Source organism: Atractosteus spatula, chromosome 9, assembly GCF_055471065.1.
Source record: "Atractosteus spatula isolate fAtrSpa1 chromosome 9, fAtrSpa1.hap1, whole genome shotgun sequence".
Classification (NCBI taxonomy): domain Eukaryota; kingdom Metazoa; phylum Chordata; class Actinopteri; order Semionotiformes; family Lepisosteidae; genus Atractosteus; species Atractosteus spatula.
Window position 1 is genome coordinate 14,003,589 of NC_142714.1, and position 20,725 is coordinate 14,024,313.

Sequence of the window (20,725 nt, forward strand, 5' to 3'; positions counted from 1 at the left end):
ATTACATCTGGCGTAAAAGTAACACAGCATTTCAGAAAAGGAACATTATACCAACAGTAAAATATGGTGGTGATAGTGTGATGGTCTAGGGCTGTTTTGCTGCTTCAGGACCTGGAAGACTTGCTGTGGTAAATGGAACCATGAATTCTGCTGTTTACCAAAAAATCCTGAAGGAGAATGTCCGGCCATCTGTTCGTGACCTCAAGCTGAAGCGCACTTGGGTTCTGCAGCAGGACAATGATCCAAAACACACCAGCAAGTCCACCTCTGAATGGCTTAAGAAAAACAAAATGAAGACTTTGGAGTGGCCTAGTCAAAGTCCTGACCTGAATCCGATTGAGATGTTGTGGCATGACCTTAAAAAAGCGGTTAAGGCTCGAAAACCCTCCAATGTGGCTGAATTACAACAATTCTGCAAAGATGAGTGGGCCAAAATTCCTCCACAGCGCTGTAAAAGACTCATTGCCAGTTATCGCAAACGCTTGATTGCAGTTGTTGCTGCTAAGGGTGGCCCAACCAGTTATTAGGTTTAGGGGGCAATCACTTTTTCACACAGGGCCATGTAGGTTTGGATTTTTTTTCCCTTAATAATGAAAACCTTCATTTAAAAACTGCATTTTGTGTTTACTTGTGCTATCTTTGTCTAATATTTCAATTTGTTTGATCTGAAACATTTCAGTGTGACAAACATGAAAAAAATAAGAAATCAGGAAGGGGGCAAACACTTTTTCACACCACTGTAAATTGAGGCACACTATGAAGTTACAGAATGAACATCTTACTCTTTGAAATAGAAATTCCTGCTTCAGATTTCATATGAATATCTATTCAAAATTAGCCAAATAAAATTTCATGGTAGAAAAACATGAAGGGCATCTACAAAAGAAAGGAGGATAAAGAGGATGTCAAAATAGTTTGTGCATTGGTCTCCAAGAACATCTACAATTACACATCTTGGAATACCCTAGCCTTAGGCAGCTGCCTTGGTGCAGCTTCAACATAAAACAGTTTGATCTGAATTTATAGATTTACATTCTAGGTCAATGTTCTATTACTGCATTTTTATATTTAATTGAACTGAAGATGGTAAAATACTAAACTATCATAGCTGTTAATCTGCTTCAGAAAATATATAAACCATTGTAAAGAAACTATCCCACTATAAAAAAACAAACATATTTGGCCACAACTATTTTCACCCCTCAAAGAAAGGTAATGCATAGATTTCAAACTTTAGTTTATTTCTTGATACAAAACTTCAAACTGATCATATATGGGCATCTTTGGTCCTTTTCTGAGAATCTCTAATAAATAAAACAATTACAGGATAAATGCAGTAATTTCTCTTCTTTGTACAGCACAACTGGCAACTCACATAATATAAATCCACATAATGGTCACCATACCTATAGGCTTATAGTTTCCAGTCTGAAATAGTCAATACATGCAAGCATGAAGAAAATACAGCGTTCCAAAATCCTTAAACCATCTGACAGGTTTGATGAACAAATGGCATGAATCACATTTACAGAGATAGGTCTGCATTCAGTAAATCACTTAACTGTACCCCTACTCCTATTTGAAAGGGGAAATAGGCTATTTCACAATACAAATATAAATGCCTAGCATGTTAAGATACAAGTCACAGTGCCCCCTTAACATCTTCCCTGAAAAAAAATAGTGCAAACGAAATCAACAACTCATCCATTTACAAATACATCTCATTGCCCCACTTATTTTTTTTGTGTTGAATTTTTTTTTTTAAACCCATACCTGTCACTAACATAACGAAGGGTAGAGCACACAGAGCAGGGAAAAATCTTTTGCAGCAGTGAGAAAACAAATACCAAAAAAACTGTCAGGGTTTCCCTCCTCAAAAAAAAAAGACATCAGAGGAAATAAAAATTACAACATGCAGCTCATGCTCCTTACTCATGGGAATTAAGTCTCTTCAGTCACACAGAAGGCTTCAATAAGTGAAGTGCCGAGATTCTCTTAAATTGCTCCCAAAATTTAGTTGCACTTGGACAGGTTTCATTTCTAGGAGTGTCTCATCACAGACGTGCCAATGATTGTTTTTACTTGATCTTCGACAATAGCTTTCGGAAGGTCTCTAGTTCCTTGATGCTTGTGGAAATTCTAGAGAAGAAAAAGTGAACCAATGGAAAAATTGTAAAAATCCAAACACTAAAAATGACCACGTTGTTTTTAAAAGTGAGACTGCCACCTCCTGGTACACAGAATCCAAGAAAAGACAGATGTGATGTGCTAGAAAATAATGGATATTTAAATGGCAAATAAAATGTATAAGTGATGTACTGTATACTGTATACGTAACCCCTAAAAAATGGCTGCCATCAAATTGCACATTTATAATCGCTCCGAGAGATGTTCCAAGGGTGAATTCAGACGTTTAATTTAACTTCAAGCTTTTGGTATCAATGTAGTTTATGCTGTTAAAATCCTTTAGAGTGCACTCACTCTACTTCATTTAAATTTAATATTTAGAAATTCCTTGTTTTCAAGCTCTACTGTACTATAGCTTCATTAGTCATAGTAGCCAGGCAAATGGACAGTCATACAGTACCTGCCAAAGGCATTAAACAGAGCAACAATCTCCTGACGTGTCAGCTGGAAGCCAAGTCTTAAGTGACCAGACTCAGGCAGAGCCTGAATTTGCTTCTCGGAGAAAAGGATCTTCAATGCTGTGCCCAGGCCCTGGGTCTACAACAAGACAACACCCTGAATAGCACTACTGCACCACCATGACAGCATGCATTGTACAAAAACACATTAAAATTGTAAAGCACCACATAATATGACAAACTACAAAAATGCAGCACTACAGACGTATAATGTCATTCTAATAAAGTATTTTGGGAACAGAGGCTAGCAAACTTTTAAATGAATTCTAACTAATAGAGGTGTTGAAAATTTAACATGATTGCTCATGCTGTTGAACATACTGCGCGTGATAATTTACAAAAAGACTGGATTAGAAGAACAATAATATTCAGACTAAGCAAGAACAAAATATTTGCTTTAGCAACAGGTTCTACAAGATAACCTAGCCTTTCTAGGGAAACTGAATACATTCAAAGTGAGATGATAAAACTCATGGATTACAGTTCTCTCTCTCCTCATCATCCACTATCTGTTCATTATCTAAGCAAAATGGTTGGTACTGTACACCTGAACAGTGGGTTTCAGAAGAGGTAATTAAGCACTTTAAATAATGACAGAGAAGCTTAGGCAAAAGAGCAAAGTTAGATCTCACTCAATATTTACCTGTAGTTTTCCCCAAAGCCTGCACTTGAAGCAGCCAACACAGTCCATGATTCGGGAAATGTTGCGAAAATGCAGTTTGAAATCCTCCTGCCAACAGTAAGGCGAGAAAGTTTTAGGAAAAACCACGGCTACAGTCACTCCTGAACATCAGTGGAATGTGGGATCAGACTACACACAGGTTCTTGTATTGCATTCTTACCTTCAGCTTTGTGGCTTCCTCTCTATCTCCAGCAAACAGTGAGTTCTCATCGAAGTGCAAAGGAAAAGAACTGCACAGAGCAGATGAAAATCGGTCAGATACTGTATGCCTCAGGTATACAATGTAAAGTGCAGCTCTTCAATTTAACATGCAAGCCAACCATGAAAACCATCTAGGAAAAAAAGAAAAAGCTCATATCTTCAATCTGCAGGAAATCAACTGGGACCTGGAACAGACATCAATCAAACAGGGGTTATATACTGTATATAATATAACCAGCATAGAGCAATTCCATTCTGAACAGTAGAACAAAAATGGTTTGGGCTGTCAACCCGTTCCTTTGCAGGCAGCACATGCTCAAACCTCTTCGTATGCAGTAGCCAAGAGAATGCACTTTAGTTTTTTTTCAGGAAACTGCCACTTCTGCACCTGGGGATGAATTTGAGCCTTGTTCTTCCAGTGAACTCACTCGGCCAGCTGAAGAAGCTCTAACAGCAGGTCCTTGGCGCGCTGGTCCTGGGCAGACTGGCCAGTGTACAGCTGGAAGGAGCGGCGCTCGAAAAACGGCAGGACCTTGGAGAGCGCCCGCAGCTCGATCAGGTAGAGGAAGTAGAGGTTGCGCAGGCGCTTGGGTCCTTCACTTTTGGTCAGCTCTGCGTCAAAGCGCTGCTGAAACTCCGTGATGTTATGACCCCATTTCTTGTCATACCAATTATCTGAGCACAACAGAAGAGACAGAGAATATGTGAACAATGGTTCGCACACAGATGATTAAATAATACGGTTTCTGACTATCTTAATTTAAACTTTGCAACCCCAAAAAGGACACACTAGCAGAAACCATGTGGCTAAACTGGCAAATGGTGTCCTTGTCATCACTATGGAAACGGCTTTGGTGACATTCAATGGAGAAAATACGGACTTCGGAGGTATTTAAAACAACCAGACAACAATTAATTTTGTATCTTCAAAATAGTACAAATTTGAATGAATGATAAAAGCTTTCTAAAAAACAATTGATAGGTTAATAAATTTGCTTTCGTCCCCTAACAGTGAAGATATGGATATTGACCAGTATGGTTACAAATCCCTATACTGAATATTGAGACCAAATGTGTCAGATCTTGTTTAGGTTTCGAGTGTTACCTTTGCAGAAAGACAGAAGGATCAGCTTCCCATGTTACTCACCGTCCAGGAGGTACCTAGCACTGAGGTGGATGTTGATACTGGCATGAAGCCCAGAGATCAGCCTGAAGAAGGCTCTCTTCTCTACACACAGACCTGCAAAAACAAATTTGAAGGGTTCAGCCTCTACTAACTAAATATAATCATGTTCCAGAGTCTGAAAAGCAAATTTAGAAGAAAACACCACATTTTCAAGGGCATTCTAGGTGGGGATTTCATGCAATATTTCCTTAAGGGGTCTATTGTGTAAAATATGTGGAAATTAGTAAAAGTGATGTTCGCTTTACATGTAAATGTGTTGGTAAATTTTTCTAAAATTGGCATGTAATTTGGCACAATTTTTGTCCTTTCCCAATTTGCTAACAATAAGTATGTTGAGTGAGTGACGACAGTGACTTTTAACCCTAGTCCTAGGGTTTTTCTTTATTCCTACCTTCCAGCCATCTGTAAAATGTTTTTCCTGCAAAAGAGAAGTTGGAGATCAGAGAAAAAAAAATCTAAAAACTGCAATTTGTGTATTTTATCACATTGCAGGCATGCATTAATGTTACATCTGCTTACAAAAGGTCCCAATTTACTTCCTCCTGCATTGAAAATCCCTTTTTAATCTTCATCTAATCTTTCGTAGAAGACTTCCAAAGGTTGCTATATTAAGAAGCATTACAAAGTACTGCAGAACAAAATGAGATGTCTTACCTTCATCTTCTCCTGTAGGAGAGGAAAAGATAAAATTCATAAAAATGTGTAAAAAGGAATTAAAACCTGCTAGTTAACACTTTAGTTCTTGATTAGCCATTGCACAGAATAGAGGTCAATATGTACACATAAAATACACATTATAAAAAGAGGAAATAAAGGATTTCTGTTCTACTCTAAATTAGTCTGTAAACTTATATAATGCTCTACAAAAGAGAAAGTGTACACATTCTGCTGCAATTAAATATATACTAGTATCTTACCTCTATAGGATGTCAAAGGATTTAGTGGTCTCTTCACTGTACAGGGTCTGAAACGTTCACATGAAGATGTTTACTTTACATGAACTTTGCTCTAACCACCAGGCAGATCACATCTATTTATCTAAATTAGAAAACAGACATTCACAGTTATTTTCTGAATGCTGGAAATAGTCTTTAACATGCAGTACTGCATCAAATTAATCTGCCACGCCTCTTTCTTGCCACAGAAAGGCCAGCAGGCACAGATTGTAATTTAACAGGCCACTCAGGACTCAAATCATCACGACTCAAGAGAATGTTTCAAGGACGTGTTTACAAGCCTGCTACATTCTAACCTAAAAACCCATAAACCAATCTGAGGACATTACTTGAAGCAGTTCTCCTCGTAGATGCTGTTCCAGATCTGCCAGGCCTCGGGCCCTTTGTAGCCGGTGAAGCGCTCAGGATTAAGCAGCAGGTCCACATATTGGGAGTCTGGAGACTCTTCATCTGGGAAAGAAGGGCAAAGGGGATAGGAGAGAGGGGTAGAAACCTGGGACGGCACCATGGCACTGTACTTTGGGAGGGGTGGGATGCTGGCATTCTAGTTCTTTATTTCACAGTCTTTTCTTAAGCATCTTCTTCAGCTCTCTTCTTGCTTGTGTTGACAAAAACCACCTTCTTCTAAGGTTAGTCAATGCAAATGCTGACACATGACTGTCAGTAAATGATTTTTGTCATATGTATGGAATAAAATTGAATGTGGCAATACAATTCCACTCCAAATAGGCTGTGGGATTCTATATTCATAAAACAATGAATTTTGTATTTTCTGCCTTTAGGAACTAAGACTCAATGCATCGATTTCACTTTCAAAGCTTTTAAAGTCACTACAAACAGTAAAACCTGTCTCATAGGCATGCAAATATAACTAGATACAACAGCTTGTCTCCATCTCCTAATGTATCTAGATACAATCTTACTTATGCAATCCATTTTACAAGAAAATCAAACAGCTTAGAATAATGATTATATCTCTAAAACACCCCATTATATTTTCTTATGAGGGTGAAATTTACACTGCAGAAATCTTGTTTTCTGCTCAGGATTGGAGGTAACTAAATTTGTCAGAAGGACCCCTGAAAACAGTAGTCCCAAATTAAATATCACAATATAGTAAACTGTAGATAATCATATCTAATGCTCACATTGTTTTACTTAGGGCAAAATTTTCCCTTTGTGGGTAAAGCCTGAATAGTGTATGAGCTTCCCATTGGAGCCCACCCCAAAGACCAGTGCTTTTGAGGGGTGCGGCTGGAGGCAGCTGTACCTCTCCACAAAAGCATTTCCATTTGTAGACAAATCACTCAAGCAGGGAGATGTGAAATTTTCCTGAAGCAGAAAACGAAGGGCCACTTCCACAGTCTTACCATCAGCTTCACAAAAGCGGTCAGCCTCATCATCATGTCTGCTCCACTCCAGAAGAACCTGACGGGTCTCCTCACTAGAAGATGCACGACAGGGCAATGAAAAGGCGGACGGCTCTTCCAAAGAGATGTGTCTCGAACCATTTCACAACTGCTTTGTTATTGATTTTATTCATGCCGAATAGTTCTACTGCATGCAGCACAAACAAGGTGCTCGGGCAACACACCCGTAACTTCAAATACTTAAAAATGTACCCTTCAGCTCATGGAGTTTGTACAAATGGCTGAAAACCCCTACCTGAGAGAGCTGTCCACAGCCCCCAGCTGCTCAAGCTTCTCGCACTCCTCCAACTCCCTGCTGGCATCTTCAGTGTACTGCAGGATAATGTACAGAGAATACACCTTCAATGCTTTGGAAGGCACACAATTAGAAGGAGCATAAATAAAGAACGGGCAACACATCCTCCATGTACAGGATGCTTATAAAGTCATTTGACCTATTCAGACAACCGTTTTTTATAAGCTGCACCACAGAGCAATGATATGTGTTGCACTTACAAAGGAATATTGAAGAATATCACAGGCATCCATCTGAAGCCTTGTAGTGCATTCTTAAGTACAGCAATATCAGAGTCTGTTCACCTAGCGCCCTCTGGTGTGTACAGACCTCCTTGCAAGCATATTCCCTCTGGTTAAATTTTCATATGTAACAGATTGCATTGCTCCACAGGATGTACCTTTTACAATGCAGTTGCAAGAATAGCCCAAGTCATTTTATAAAATCCCAGTATATTAATGCATGTAAAGTACAATGCCACCGTCAGACCTGTGCTTGAAAGAATCTCTATTAGGCCAACATGAGAGCCACACTGGGTAACTATTACTGAAGCAGGATGTAAGAAGCGTGTATGCAAGCACTGCATTTCCTCACACTGCTGCCCAGGACTCAAAACGTTATCGCTTTTCCGATTGCACTTCTGGTTAAAGCCTTACAGCAACCACAGAGAATGCCAAAAACAACACAAACACTACTTTAAAAGATATATACCTTATAACTGGCTGACTTCAATCCATCTGGTACTTCATTCTGCAAAAAAACACTATTAATAAAACTGATCTTGATTCATTTTTCTAAAGAAAATCATGTAAGATATAAAAATGATCCTTGAATCAGTTTAGTTCAAACAACCTCTTTAAAATGCGCTACAAAAGTACAAAATAGGAAAATGAGCACTCTGCTTCAATCTCACTTTCTTCTTTTACAATCACTTTTGTCATGTAGATTAATTTTAAATTTCAACAAAGTCTGAAGTCAAATCACTCCACACCTTTTTTGAAAACAAAAAGCTTTCTTCATCATTTCATCATTATATGATCAACATGAAAGGCATTGCCATTTCAATTATTAAATTATTTAATGTTAATGAATTAAAATGAAATAAAAATGAAAAATAAATTAAAATGAATACTTCTCTGCCTTGTGTATAAAGTCACAAAATATCTGTAAATACTGTCTTTTTAAATTCAAAAATTAATTGAAAGGACAAATGACACACTCACAGTAGGTAATTCCACGCAGGATGGTCAGCATGTGGTTAATTTCAAAGTAAAAATTTAAGTGACTTTTTACAACTGGGGTCCATAGCACTAATCATTTGCATTTCTTTTTAATATAGCAAGATCTAACAAGCAGACCCTTTTAAGTGTACTCACTGGTTTACAAGGCTTGACAGCACAGTCCCTCAGTCCACAGTGGCTGCTATCAGTCCAGAAAGGACAAGGCTTGTTCAGATTGACCTTAGAAAGTAACAGCATGGCAAGAATCAAGCACACTTCAGATCATTAGCTCAGTGAGGAAAGATGTAAAACCACAACTTTTGAATTTTTAAGTGTTGATTTTTTAAAATGAAATATGCATTGTACTGCTCTCTGAAACAATTATCATAGATTAACAGGCTACAATTTAATTTTACCTTATAAAACCTGAAATAATCCATCTTCAGGAGTTCCTGCAGCTTTGGGAACAAATGGTTGTTGTTGAAGGTATCAATGGTTTCCACATCACACGTACAGTCATCCAGGTGTCCTGTTACCTTCAAAGTTAGGAACACAGTGTACATTCAGCTTTACAGGCTAAACCGTATTAATTCCCTCTCACTCTTTCCATTAGGATTTGGTAGGAACGCCTTAAAAAAATAAAAAACAAGAGTTTAAACACTGCAGCATTATTAATGCAATCTGTAAAGGGCAGCAAGTAAATTAAGAATGATATGCGAGTACAATTAGTTGACATCTTCCTCCCACCCTCAGCAAATATTTCCATATTTGTTAAAAAAGTACTTTTTCTACAAACACTTGTAGGATGGATTGAATTTCTTGTTTAAAGTGCTTTTAGATGTTTAGGGCATCCGTGAAACAGCACCTGAAAAACATTTAACGTGTTAATCCACAATATCAACGATAACATTCAACGAAGCAACAAACGCAGTCGTATAAAGCATCTCTGTACTAAGATGATTACTTAAGTATAAAGAAATAAACACTTTCTTCTGGAAACTGGATACTAGGTTGATGTTTAATTACAGAAACATAACACCTATGAAAAAGCAAATAGCCTGGAAGCAAATAGTTTGGAGGACTGCAGATCATTGAGTAAAATACACCCATACGCCGTACTGTATTTTTTTTTCTTTGCGGCATGTTTAAATATATTAATATATACAGAAATGCATAACTAATAATTGCCTTACCTGACAGAAACACCTGTGCTCGGCGGAACCCGGGTAAGAGTCCTGTGACGTAGGGAGAAAGAGCAGGGACCCCAATAATACAAACAGCTTTAATTTAAATCTCATCGTCATCTTAAACTCTGTTGTCCTGGTCCTCGCAGAAAATATAGTCCAATAGTGCTTCACTACCGACTTCGTGTCTTATTACCTCAAACTCTAGTGATGAACCAGTTTAAATCAGAGTAATCCAACCTTCCCCAGCTCGACAAGTTAACTTTGCAGTGAACGTGTAGCATATGGGCGTTACTGCCCCCTACAATTCCCAATAAAAAGTCAATTTGCGCTTGTTCTACTACTGATGAAGCCACGACATCAGAAACAAGCCCAGTTACTTCCTATTGCCTCATACTGGGACGTGAATTACGTGCTTTCCGCCTTTATCGCAACTATTCAGGGACTGAATTGTTCTTTTATTGGAAATGCACTTTCATGTTCACGCTCATGTTTTCATGACTTCTACAATGCACAATTTCAGCTCATCAGCGATAAGCGATTTTGATTATTTCAAACAATTAAGCAATTTTTGTAATGCAAATTTAATTTCTACGGTCTATTTTAGCTTTACGTCCTTTGTAATTGTAGGTGTTAGTCCATTGCTAACTGAAGAGGAGTAAATGAGTGGGTGGACTTCTGTGGCAGATTCAAGGAAACACACGAAGCCGGTTTTCTCTAACTGCACGCACACAATGGTGTCCCATCACGTGGGACATCAACTTGAATATTTATCACGTGGGTGTAGGTCTATTCGGTATAAAGTGTTCAAGCAAATATTTTTCGTGGTACTGGAAATTCTTTTCCGATAGGCTACAAAAAATTTGATTTGTCATTTTACGTTACTTCTCTGAACAACGATCTAACAACTTACTTTTTAATATTTGAAGCAAGAATAAAAATCACCCATAACTTCTAAAACTTTTAATTTTTAAAGATAAGTGCTACCTGTACGTCTCTGTATAACCAGCCATTATTAATTTAATTTGAAATTTGGGGTCTTCCTGCCCCCTAATCAACAAGGCAGTAATGTCTTAAGTTTCCTTTTTAACCATTTTTATGTTGTGATCCATTATTAACATAAAACTTTTAAGTCTTAAATTTAATTATCTGAATGTAAACACGACAATACTGAGAACTGCCTCTACCTAGCATCACAGACCTCCAAACCTTTTCATATCTATCCCAGCATTCACTTATAGCGACGTCGATCCCAGAATTCTCTGGGGGTGCTGCCGGTCAATGCAACATGGCGGATCCTAGGGAGAAGGCTTTGCAAGACTACAGGAAGAAATTACTGGAGCACAAAGAGATTGACGGGCGTCTCAAAGAATGTATGTGTTTCAATTTCAAACTCAGTGTTTCTAAAATCTTATTTTTTTCGGGCGTAGGTTTAACGCTTGTTTATTTTAGATAAACATTGAGCGAGACTGAGTCAAAATTTGCCAACTCGCTTTGTCATCCAGCCATCCATTGATTGGGACCTGTGTGTGTAAATAACTGTCATGTTGTTTGTCGTAATATAAACGTATTTGGAAAAGGAATAAAGGTACTTTATTCAAAAAGGGTGTAAGATATGTTTTAGAAATTGCATGGGTTTGTGTTCACATATCTTGAAATATATTAGTATTCAAAACATTTCATTCCGATTCGAAAATGACATTACGGAATTGTAGTAGGCATTGCTGCTGGTTGTGAATTGAATACTTTTGCTTCGTATGCGCAATAATTAATCTTCATAATAGACTTAAGAGTGTAGTTTTTAATCAATGTATTACCAAATTACCGTTCAAGCCAGATGGCCTTAATGTGAGCTTGAATCTGAAAGTTTTTTTGTTTGTTTTTACAAAATGGCTTGCCTTTCCTGTATTTCAAATGTACTTTGTGTTTTTTAGTTTAATAATCAACTAAATGGTTTTCACACAAATTACAATACATTTAATGTGTGCTTTCGTCTTTAAGGTAGTTATCAAACATTTTCGGGTACGTATTTACTTTATATAAAACGTATCGTTGCTAGTCCGTTGCTTAGATATTTTACACAGTTCATCATTGATCCAAGTGGTCTCTCAAACCTACAGTGAACTAGGTAAACCTTATTTTTTACATTGCACTTCGCGTTTACATTCCGTGCTAACGATTTATTATTTTCAGTGAGAGAACAGCTGAAAGAACTTACAAAACAATATGAGAAGTCCGAAAATGACCTAAAAGCTTTGCAAAGCGTTGGCCAGGTAAGATAATATTAACTTGCTTTATGTATTTTAAATATAACTGCTCTCACAGGATAGTAGACTCAAGGTTAACATTTCAAGTTAAATTTAGATTAAAGAGCTAGATGATAATTTAGGCTTTATAAATGTTCTTCATCTGTGTTGCTTTGTCTCTACTTAGATATTATTACATATAATATTATATGTGACTTGTAATTCTTTTTAATCTTTTGTGCTGTAGACTATGTAATAGAAAACAGTCAGCAGGTACAGGTCTACAGATTACCATATATCCTTTTAAAATCTCAATTGGGATTACTTACACACAGTGTAGGGAGATCTGTAAGAAATGTCTCATGGCAAGGTCATAATATGGTCTGAATGTGTTTTTTGGAATGCTAAATACCCATCTGACCATTCATTTACTAATGTGTTTCTGGTTCCATGGTTTTGTGGAGCTTTTACTTTGACCAGTTTAGGAAATATCCTTTTAAATAAAAAGTGGGACAATTCTGTGCTGGCAGTACTATGAAGTTTTTATGAACATCTTAACATTCAGCCATATGAATTAATGTGTTCTTTATTTTCAGATTGTCGGGGAGGTCCTCAAGCAGTTGACAGAAGAAAAATGTAAGTTCAATATCAGCCATCTGCAGAATGCTTTTGTCGTCTTATTGTTTCCTTATATTAATACCTTTGACAGGTTAACCCTTTTCCTGTACAAATGTATACAAATCAAATATCAACTTATTGGATACATACAGTCAGGCATTGTCTCTGTAATCTTAATATGTAATGTAAGTCTTGATTATTAATTAGGTTAGAAACTTGTTATAAGAATAAATATGGAAAAATGACACCACCTCCAGTAATTCATAACATGAAAAACGCTCTCAAACCAAATGCAGTATAGAAAGTCTAAATGCAACTTTCAGTACACAAGCATGTTCTGTTTTCTGGAAATGATTAGTTTTAATCTAAGTTTTCTGACATGAAATGCCACTTATCTTCTGTTAATATGCAATTTCACAATATCTGGATGTTGGTTACCTTTCAGTTATTGTCAAGGCAACAAATGGCCCACGATATGTTGTTGGCTGCCGTCGACAGGTAAGCATAGCATTTTTCTTCTTTCCCATTGATTCAGGCGAATCACTGATTATAAAATGAGTTTTCACTTGTGACATCTCATAAACAAACTCCACATTATCCTATTATGACCAGCTTTAAATACATTTTGTTCTAGCTGGGTAATTTCCTGTGTTTTACTGTTTGAGCAGCAAGAATCATATTCAGGAATGCGAAGGAATTGGTTGTATACATTCTGTAATTCTATCTTCCCACTATTTGCCACAATAGTGAAATGAAGTGATCTCTGCTTTAACCTCAGCAGTGTTGAGCATTTTTTATTAGATGTTATAAATGAGAACATTTAAAAAAAAACTGTTTTTATTGTACTTGGAAGGGTCTCTTATAATGGAGATTGACTGTTATATTGAGTTGTTTAATGTGCCTTTCAAGGGCATAGGGATTCCGATACATCATAGTAAGTCTTGATTTTAATACAGAAGAACCTTGTAAAGTAGTGTTTGCTTCTTTTTGTATGCAGCTGGACAAATCTAAGCTCAAACCTGGGACAAGAGTGGCTCTGGACATGACGACTTTGACTATCATGAGGTTGGGATTTTTTCTTTATACTCAGGTGACTGAGTCACATGTCCTAATCAAAGACATAATATGGGTGCACACCTTCTTTGAATGACTGCTTGCCAATAGTATACGGCTATTCCAACTCTTAAAACGTTGCCTTCCTTGCTTCTGTAGGTATCTGCCCAGAGAGGTAGACCCCCTGGTGTACAACATGTCCCATGAAGATCCTGGAAGTGTCTCATATTCTGAGATTGGGGGATTGTCGGAACAGATCCGAGAACTCCGAGAGGTATGATGTCAGATGGCTGTCTTTTTATGTTACAAAAAAGATTTAAGCCCACAGTATAATATTGAATGAGACCTTTAGAGTATTAATTTATTGTAATATCCAGTTCACGATTCATCCTACAATGTGTTAACTCGGCATTGTCAATTGCTGCAAAAACCTATGAAATGTAATTCAGAGTTGATATCGACAATAAAAATGTTAGAGAAAGGTGCCTTGTGAGGCTAAATGTCTTGGGTTGTATTAATAGCAATCAGTCGAAAATACATATTTTGAAAGAATACAGATTGGAATATGTCATGTGATTAGAGTTTTGTTATACTGCAGGTGATAGAATTGCCACTGACAAACCCAGAGCTCTTCCAGCGTGTTGGAATCATCCCTCCTAAAGGTTGTCTCCTTTACGGACCACCAGGTTAGTTTTTTTTAATAGCTGCACATTATCTAATATTAAAGATTTGGCTTTGGCTTAGGTATGCATGCCAATGGCTCGTATGTGTTTTGAAAATTATGGACTAAACACATCAAACAACATTAAGAGAGCATTCCTCTTTGTTTATTCTGCTTCAACATGTTTCATGCATTTTGAATTCATCTGATATGTTTTATAGCTTACTTTTCAATTCAAATGGATACATCTTTCTGTATTTTTTTTCTTAAGTTTAATATTTAATATCTTTTATTTTTGTCAACAATCAAAGCATCCCAGACACCATTGCCCTTTGTTGCCTTTTTTCCAGGAACAGGAAAGACACTTTTGGCTAGAGCTGTTGCCAGTCAACTTGATTGCAATTTCCTTAAGGTACAGCACTTGTTCCCCCTTTGAATTTTCTAATGTTGCTCACTTGCTATGATTTTATCTTTTTGTTTTCATAAAAGAGAAGAACGCATTGCTGCTCAAGTGTTTTCTACACTCAGATTAGCAACATGATTTTTATTTCAACATCCAAAATATCAGTCACATCAGTTGACATGCTTCTTATCATTGATTACTTTTAAGGACATAAGAAAGGCTGCAAGTAAGAGGAAGCCAATAAGCTCATCTAGTCCATTTGGTAGTTATTTGGAAAGAATTCCCATTTTCTCAACTATTCGTCAATTAATGTTTATTGAATTAAAATCCTAAGGGCATGGAAACAGTGGCATTACAATGTGATCATGTGACTATACTACTGAAAACATTTATTATATGATTCTTTGCACAGGTGGTGTCCAGTTCCATTGTGGACAAGTATATCGGAGAGAGTGCAAGGCTTATCAGAGAAATGTTTAACTATGCCAGGGATCATCAACCATGCATTATCTTCATGGATGAGATTGATGCCATTGGTATGAGCAAAGGCTAATTTTACACTTTTAACTAATATTAAAAACGCAGAATAGAGCAGTATTCTGGAATAATGCAAGTTCAAATCAAATTTCTGTGGGTTTGAGCAGTTTTGTAAATACAAATTATTTGGTTATAAAGTCATTTTGTTCATAGATACCTTAATACCTCTACAGACCTTTTAAATGAAACATGTAAAGGTTTATTCCACACTGCAAAGAGAAGAAAAGAAACAGTTTTGGCTGTGGAGCCTTCTTGGGGTGTGAGAGAGGGGAAAATTGGCAGCTGATAAAGCATGGGAGAAAAGGGCAGGGAGTGGAGAAGAGGTGGGAACCGAAACGTTTCTTTTCTTCTCTTTTTCAACGTGGAATAAACCTTTACTTGTTCCTTTGCAGCCTACGCATGCTGACACAGCTGCCTACTTGGAACTCTTAAATGAAATGCCTTTTGTAGGATTTATTTAATATTTTTTGTAAACACCAGGGCTTTCTTGCCAAGTTTAAATGTAATATACCCGAAGAAAAATTAAGTCATGTTATCTTGCAAATTGGTAAGAAGATGTATACCTACTGCTGCAGTATGCTGTACCATGTTAATGTGATGCTGTTTCCAGGGGGGCGTCGATTTTCCGAGGGAACGTCTGCAGACCGCGAGATACAGAGGACGCTGATGGAGGTGCTTTTCCTGTCGGCCTTTCTAACTTCATCAGCTTTCACTGTTGATGTACTGCAAATAATACTGTAGATTTACACAATACTGTAGTTATGTGGATTTGTGACTTACATTATAGTGTCCTCTACTGGCCATTTAACGGCATTAAGCCATGCTGTGTATAGCAATATTTTCTTTTGATCAGTGGAATTGTCATTGAAACATTGTATTTTTAATTATCATTAATAGATATCAGGAAGCAATAGCATATAAAAAAACAGGTTGCTACTTTAGTCTTTAAGTGTCTTTTCTGTTAAGCAGAGGTGTTCCAGAGAGAGATGAAAGCTGATGGTGTAATCGAGGTTGCAGGTTTTTATGTGACTTGTGTTCTGTGTGTTGTTCTGTAGCTCCTGAATCAGATGGATGGTTTTGACACATTGCACAGAGTCAAGATGATCATGGCAACAAATCGCCCTGACACTCTGGACCCTGCTCTCCTTCGCCCTGGAAGGCTCGACCGCAAGATCCGTATGTCACCTGCTACTGTCTAACACACTCATCCTCTGGTTATACACCTGGTGGAAGAGTGTAATACTAGTGAGGTCACTCTGCGCCTTGGAACGTTTCACCATGTTTGCAGTTTTTCATGTTTTTCAACTGCAGTCGTTGTTCTGTGGGAAGAAAGACTTTGGCAACATATCTTAGTCTAAAACCTTTGGAGACCTTTGCAAAAACAATTCTGCCAATCTGAATTTACATCTTATTTCATTTATAAGTGTATATATTTAATTTTTTTTAATTTAAAAGGTACACATTTAAGTGTTTGTTACAATGGTGTTTTTTAGAAACATGTAAGGAAATGGGACAAATTTAGCTGCAGAACATAAATTCATGTTTAATCATCTTTTTCTTCAGATATTGAACTGCCCAATGAACAGGCACGTCTGGACATCCTGAAGATTCACTCAGGCCCTATTACCAAGCATGGAGATATAGGTCTGTTGGTATTTTAATTGTAGGACAGGAATAATGAGAGCAAAATGAGTTGGAGCTTCCCAAAATCTATACCCCATATTTTAGTCCTGAGATGCAGTACTTTATACTGGTTTAGGATTAATTTACTCCTTTTATACTTTATTTTAAATTTTAGTGTGTATGTTCATATTTCTCATGTGCATTTTTAGTTGTAGACTTTTTTTTCTAGATCTTTTCTAGTGAAGCACAACATATGTTGTGAAATTCTTCAGACCTTTTTATCCATTTCTTTGCAGATTATGAAGCGATTGTCAAGCTTTCAGATGGGTTCAATGGAGCCGATCTGAGAAACGTGTGTACTGAAGCAGGTGAGGAAGCATCAGTTGGTGGGCAGTCACAGAATGTGGCATGGCCACAAGCATACTTGTCAATTAGTACAGAAAGGCATCCATCAAATCATTCACAAATATTGATGTATTGTTTTTTGTTTTCTTTAGGCATGTTTGCAATCCGTGCTGATAATGATTATGTAACTCAGGAAGACTTCATGAAAGCTGTGCGCAAGGTGGCTGATTCAAAGAAATTGGAATCCAAGCTGGATTACAAACCTGTATAACGCTGTACCCCTTCCTTCAGGAGTGATTCTGCTTGCATGGGGCATACCTTTAAAACCAATTATCAAAACATAAAGAAAATGGGAAGTTTGAGATTTCTGTACTGTATTTTATTGGAAATATACAGTTGTAGAGTTTAGCAAACCACTAACTTTGGCAATTAAAGTTAATACTATGGTGTTTTTTTGTAGCATAAAACAACAGGTTTTGTTATTTTCCCCAGGTCCATGGAAAATATGGTTATCCTGAAAACCTGTCCACTTAATGTCCTTCCTATTTTACATTTTATGCCATTTCTATGTAATTACAATTCCATCAGGTAACCTCAAAGATGATTGAATATACAAAGGTGTTCATTGGATCTGTCATGTTTCTTTGTCTCAAAACATTGAAATTAAATTTCTGCTGAGAGTAAAGGTATTGTTTTATCTTTTAAGAGGCATGGATTGTTCTGTTTGAATTGAACATTTGTATCTATCTCCTATGTATACTTTCTATGAAATCTGTATGCCGGGTTGACTTTGTACGCCATGTAAAATACAGTCATTGAAAGTTTCAGAAGCAAAGAATAAAATTGATAAACTTCTGTATTTCCTGTAGTATTATCATAATTTCTCTAGCTTTAACATTGTGATGGTCACGTCCAGTTACATCTTTTCTGACAAAGAAGGGTTTAAGTGATGTGCTTAGAAGTTCATACAAGTATAATACCAACTTGTGTTTTGTTATATACACTCAATTGCAGAATCACCCGTCTTCCATTTTTTACATCTCAACTCATGGCGACAACCCCCACACTCATAGGAGAGAATTACAGGCAGACTCCTTCAAGCCTCTCTTGTCTTTTAACACATCACAGGTGTCACAGTCCTATAGTGAATATTTCTTGCAAATTAGAGGAGTCATGTACCTTGATTTAACTTAAATATGATTGTTTTTTGATAGTGCCATCAGATTTTTCTTATGTAAGGCTACAATGTTTAGGTCCTATTAATAAAGTGTGAGAGACAAAATGCTGCTGGAAGGGATCTCTTCTTAGAACTGCCTTTCCATTTCTAGTAGTTCTTTTAAAAGTTTAACTAAAACTATGAGCTAAAACTATTCTTGGACAATATAATTCTAAAAACTACTTTTAGAGACAGACCAATGGACCTTATGAGTTTAGGCTTAACATTAGGTTATAGTTGTATGTTAGGTTCCAAAGTCCACACCTCATCCTCATTGTGATTTCTGGGTTATGAGTAATTTAACATCAGGATCGACGATGTTAAGTACAGAAGGATTCATTAATTCTTCATGTTGTTTTGGTAACATGAAGGCCTATGAAGATTCCTGCATCCTCCATACTTGGCAAACAGGGCTCCAGCAACCAACTCTTGAACAGCAAAACAGAAGGAAAAGGAACCATTTGTAATATCTCAGTGGTGGATCTGACCAATAAAAGACTGCAGCAGAATGAGACTTCCAGTTGTTGGTTTCTGTGCCACTGGGTCAAAGTCAAGATGTGCAGAAACAGGTGTGCAATAGTTCCTCCACAATAAAAGATGTCATGTGCAAGCGTCTTCCATCCCCAGCACGTCCTCCAACTCCTTCAGGAGCCAGCTAATGTTGACAATGGCAGGATGGTGATGTCTGGAGGCTCCTAAGCATAAAGTCAGCATGTTACCTGAGGGTGATCTGGACTTCAAATGAGACAGAAGTACACTTCAGTTCTTTTCAGTATTTCTGAATGTCGTGCTCTATTTGAAAACTTAGCTGTAGTACAGGTGCAGACGATTTGCTAAATAGTAAATTAATGACTGTGGTCCAAACCAGACTTCAGTCTTCGAGCTCCACTATGCTGCTGATGCTGAATTTTGTGCCTTGACAAGATCTTGCCAGAACCGCATCACCAGACTATAGTCAAATGTTTATTAAGGTTTACGAGGCGTTGGGACTTGCACATAACATTCAGAAGCGTCCAAATACACATACCCCAGTGCCACTAATTCTGCTTCATGACGAGAGTCTAAAGCAGTGTTTCCCAATCTTGGTCCTGTTGATCCACTTACCTATTCGTTTTTGTTCTAGCCGAGCCCTTATTTACACAACCAAACCTTAATTGACTTAATAATGTTCAAAAGTCTTCAATTATATAATTAAGGTGGGGTGGAATGAAACCAACAGCTTTGTAGGTCTGCAGGACTAGTCCTGGAAATAACTAATCTTAAGCCACAGCTGGTGAGTAACTTTTCACAGAAATATAATATTAACAAAGAAATCCATCATGCAATCTTGGGCTACCTGAGGAAGTGGGTATTTGAGATTTACAACATCAGAAGTGAAACTAAAGTGATGGCCTACTGTAAAACCATCCTTTCTATTCTGCTGGGCAGCCATGAAACATGGACAACATACAGGAGGTGCTGAAAAAGAAGTTGCCACCGGCTGTTTCCAGAAGATTTTACTTATCAAATGAGAGGACAGACACACCAACACCAGTATTCTCTCCCAGGTAGCACCACAAGCATTCAAACTATGAACATCCACCACCATTAGCTCCATGGGGTTGGCGAGGCCATGTGGATGTCAGACTTCAGGCTCTCAAAGAAGGTCCTCTTCTCCAAGCTTCGCCAAGGCAATCATCCAAGCTTCGCCAAGGCAAAAAAGAAGTGTTTTAAAAATATAGTAAAAACAAACATTAAGACGTAAACCATCAGTTTCCACTCACAGGAGTTGATGGTCCTCAACAGCACAAAATGGTGGAAGAATTTGTAGGAAGAAGTGCAGTACAGTGAGATCTAAAGATGTCAGAACAAGGAAGAAAGGGGAGAGTGTCAAACCATGAACGGATTCCCCAGGATACAACTGGATATCTCCAGAGACAGCACCTGCTCCGTCTTTCAGAGAGTACAGGACCTGTATTGGTCTTTTCAGTCATCATTAGTTTCATGGAAGACAGTAATGCTCAGCCACTGGGATAACTGAAAAAAAACGATATTTGCGCTACAAATGAACTAATTCAAATGTGTTTCTTCTGATTGACCTGTGTACTTATAGCTACAGTACAAGGTATCTGACAATTAAAATGTTATTTATTTAAATAACGTAGAGAATTGTAAGATGCTCCCTAGCACGCTCGAATCCTCTGAACGCTGCTTTCTTTGTCTCGGGTAACTGCGAGACAGACCCTAACTGTGGAAGCCGGGATGT

The 20,725-nt window shown here is 37.5% G+C and overlaps 2 protein-coding genes across 4 annotated transcripts; one reads left to right on the forward strand and one right to left on the reverse strand.

Moving 5' to 3' along the window:
• Window positions 1-1,230: 1,230 nt before the first annotated feature.
• On the reverse strand, window positions 1,231-10,162 carry ero1a (endoplasmic reticulum oxidoreductase 1 alpha). Of its 2 annotated transcripts, XM_088926063.1 has the most exons (16): window positions 9,788-10,162; window positions 9,011-9,130; window positions 8,751-8,834; window positions 8,086-8,124; window positions 7,336-7,412; window positions 7,041-7,114; window positions 6,000-6,120; window positions 5,632-5,678; window positions 5,369-5,380; window positions 5,106-5,132; window positions 4,676-4,768; window positions 3,957-4,203; window positions 3,488-3,557; window positions 3,289-3,375; window positions 2,588-2,724; window positions 1,231-2,139 (listed from the first exon to the last, which is right to left on the reverse strand). In XM_088926063.1, exons 1-16 carry the CDS (start codon window positions 9,896-9,898, stop codon window positions 2,079-2,081), a joined length of 1,407 nt encoding a protein of 468 aa, XP_088782189.1. In that variant the 5' UTR covers window positions 9,899-10,162; the 3' UTR covers window positions 1,231-2,078. The 2 variants fall into 2 exon arrangements, with proteins under 2 accessions (XP_088782189.1, XP_088782190.1); XM_088926064.1 differs by lacking the exon at window positions 5,369-5,380 and having other exon boundaries at window positions 5,106-5,164; window positions 5,649-5,678.
• An 850-nt stretch (window positions 10,163-11,012) lies between these two features.
• On the forward strand, window positions 11,013-18,123 carry psmc6 (proteasome 26S subunit, ATPase 6). 2 transcript variants are annotated; one of them, XM_088924722.1, is made up of 14 exons: window positions 11,013-11,151; window positions 11,972-12,051; window positions 12,621-12,660; window positions 13,088-13,140; window positions 13,640-13,707; window positions 13,855-13,969; window positions 14,294-14,381; window positions 14,707-14,768; window positions 15,172-15,295; window positions 15,907-16,016; window positions 16,352-16,472; window positions 16,860-16,940; window positions 17,216-17,287; window positions 17,417-18,123. In XM_088924722.1, the coding sequence occupies exons 1-14, from the start codon at window positions 11,067-11,069 to the stop codon at window positions 17,533-17,535; spliced, it is 1,218 nt and encodes a 405-aa protein (XP_088780848.1). In that variant the 5' UTR covers window positions 11,013-11,066; the 3' UTR covers window positions 17,536-18,123. The 2 variants fall into 2 exon arrangements, with proteins under 2 accessions (XP_088780848.1, XP_088780849.1); XM_088924723.1 differs by having other exon boundaries at window positions 15,907-15,968.
• Window positions 18,124-20,725: the final 2,602 nt, after the last annotated feature.

Excerpts from the sequence above, each read along its gene's own strand:
- ero1a (XM_088926064.1), bottom strand. The coding sequence starts at position 9,898 with ATGACGATGAGATTTAAATTAAAGCTGTTTGTATTATTGGGGTCCCTG. Across the intron at positions 6,121-7,040 it reads CCGCTTTTGTGAAGCTGATG|ATGAAGAGTCTCCAGACTCC; the intron begins GTAAGACTGTGG and ends CTTCTTTCCCAG. Across the intron at positions 3,376-3,487 it reads AGGAAGCCACAAAGCTGAAG|GAGGATTTCAAACTGCATTT; the intron begins GTAAGAATGCAA and ends TACTGTTGGCAG.
- psmc6 (XM_088924722.1), top strand. The coding sequence starts at position 11,067 with ATGGCGGATCCTAGGGAGAAGGCTTTGCAAGACTACAGGAAGAAATTA. Across the intron at positions 13,970-14,293 it reads AGATCCGAGAACTCCGAGAG|GTGATAGAATTGCCACTGAC; the intron begins GTATGATGTCAG and ends GTTATACTGCAG. Across the intron at positions 17,288-17,416 it reads AAACGTGTGTACTGAAGCAG|GCATGTTTGCAATCCGTGCT; the intron begins GTGAGGAAGCAT and ends TGTTTTCTTTAG.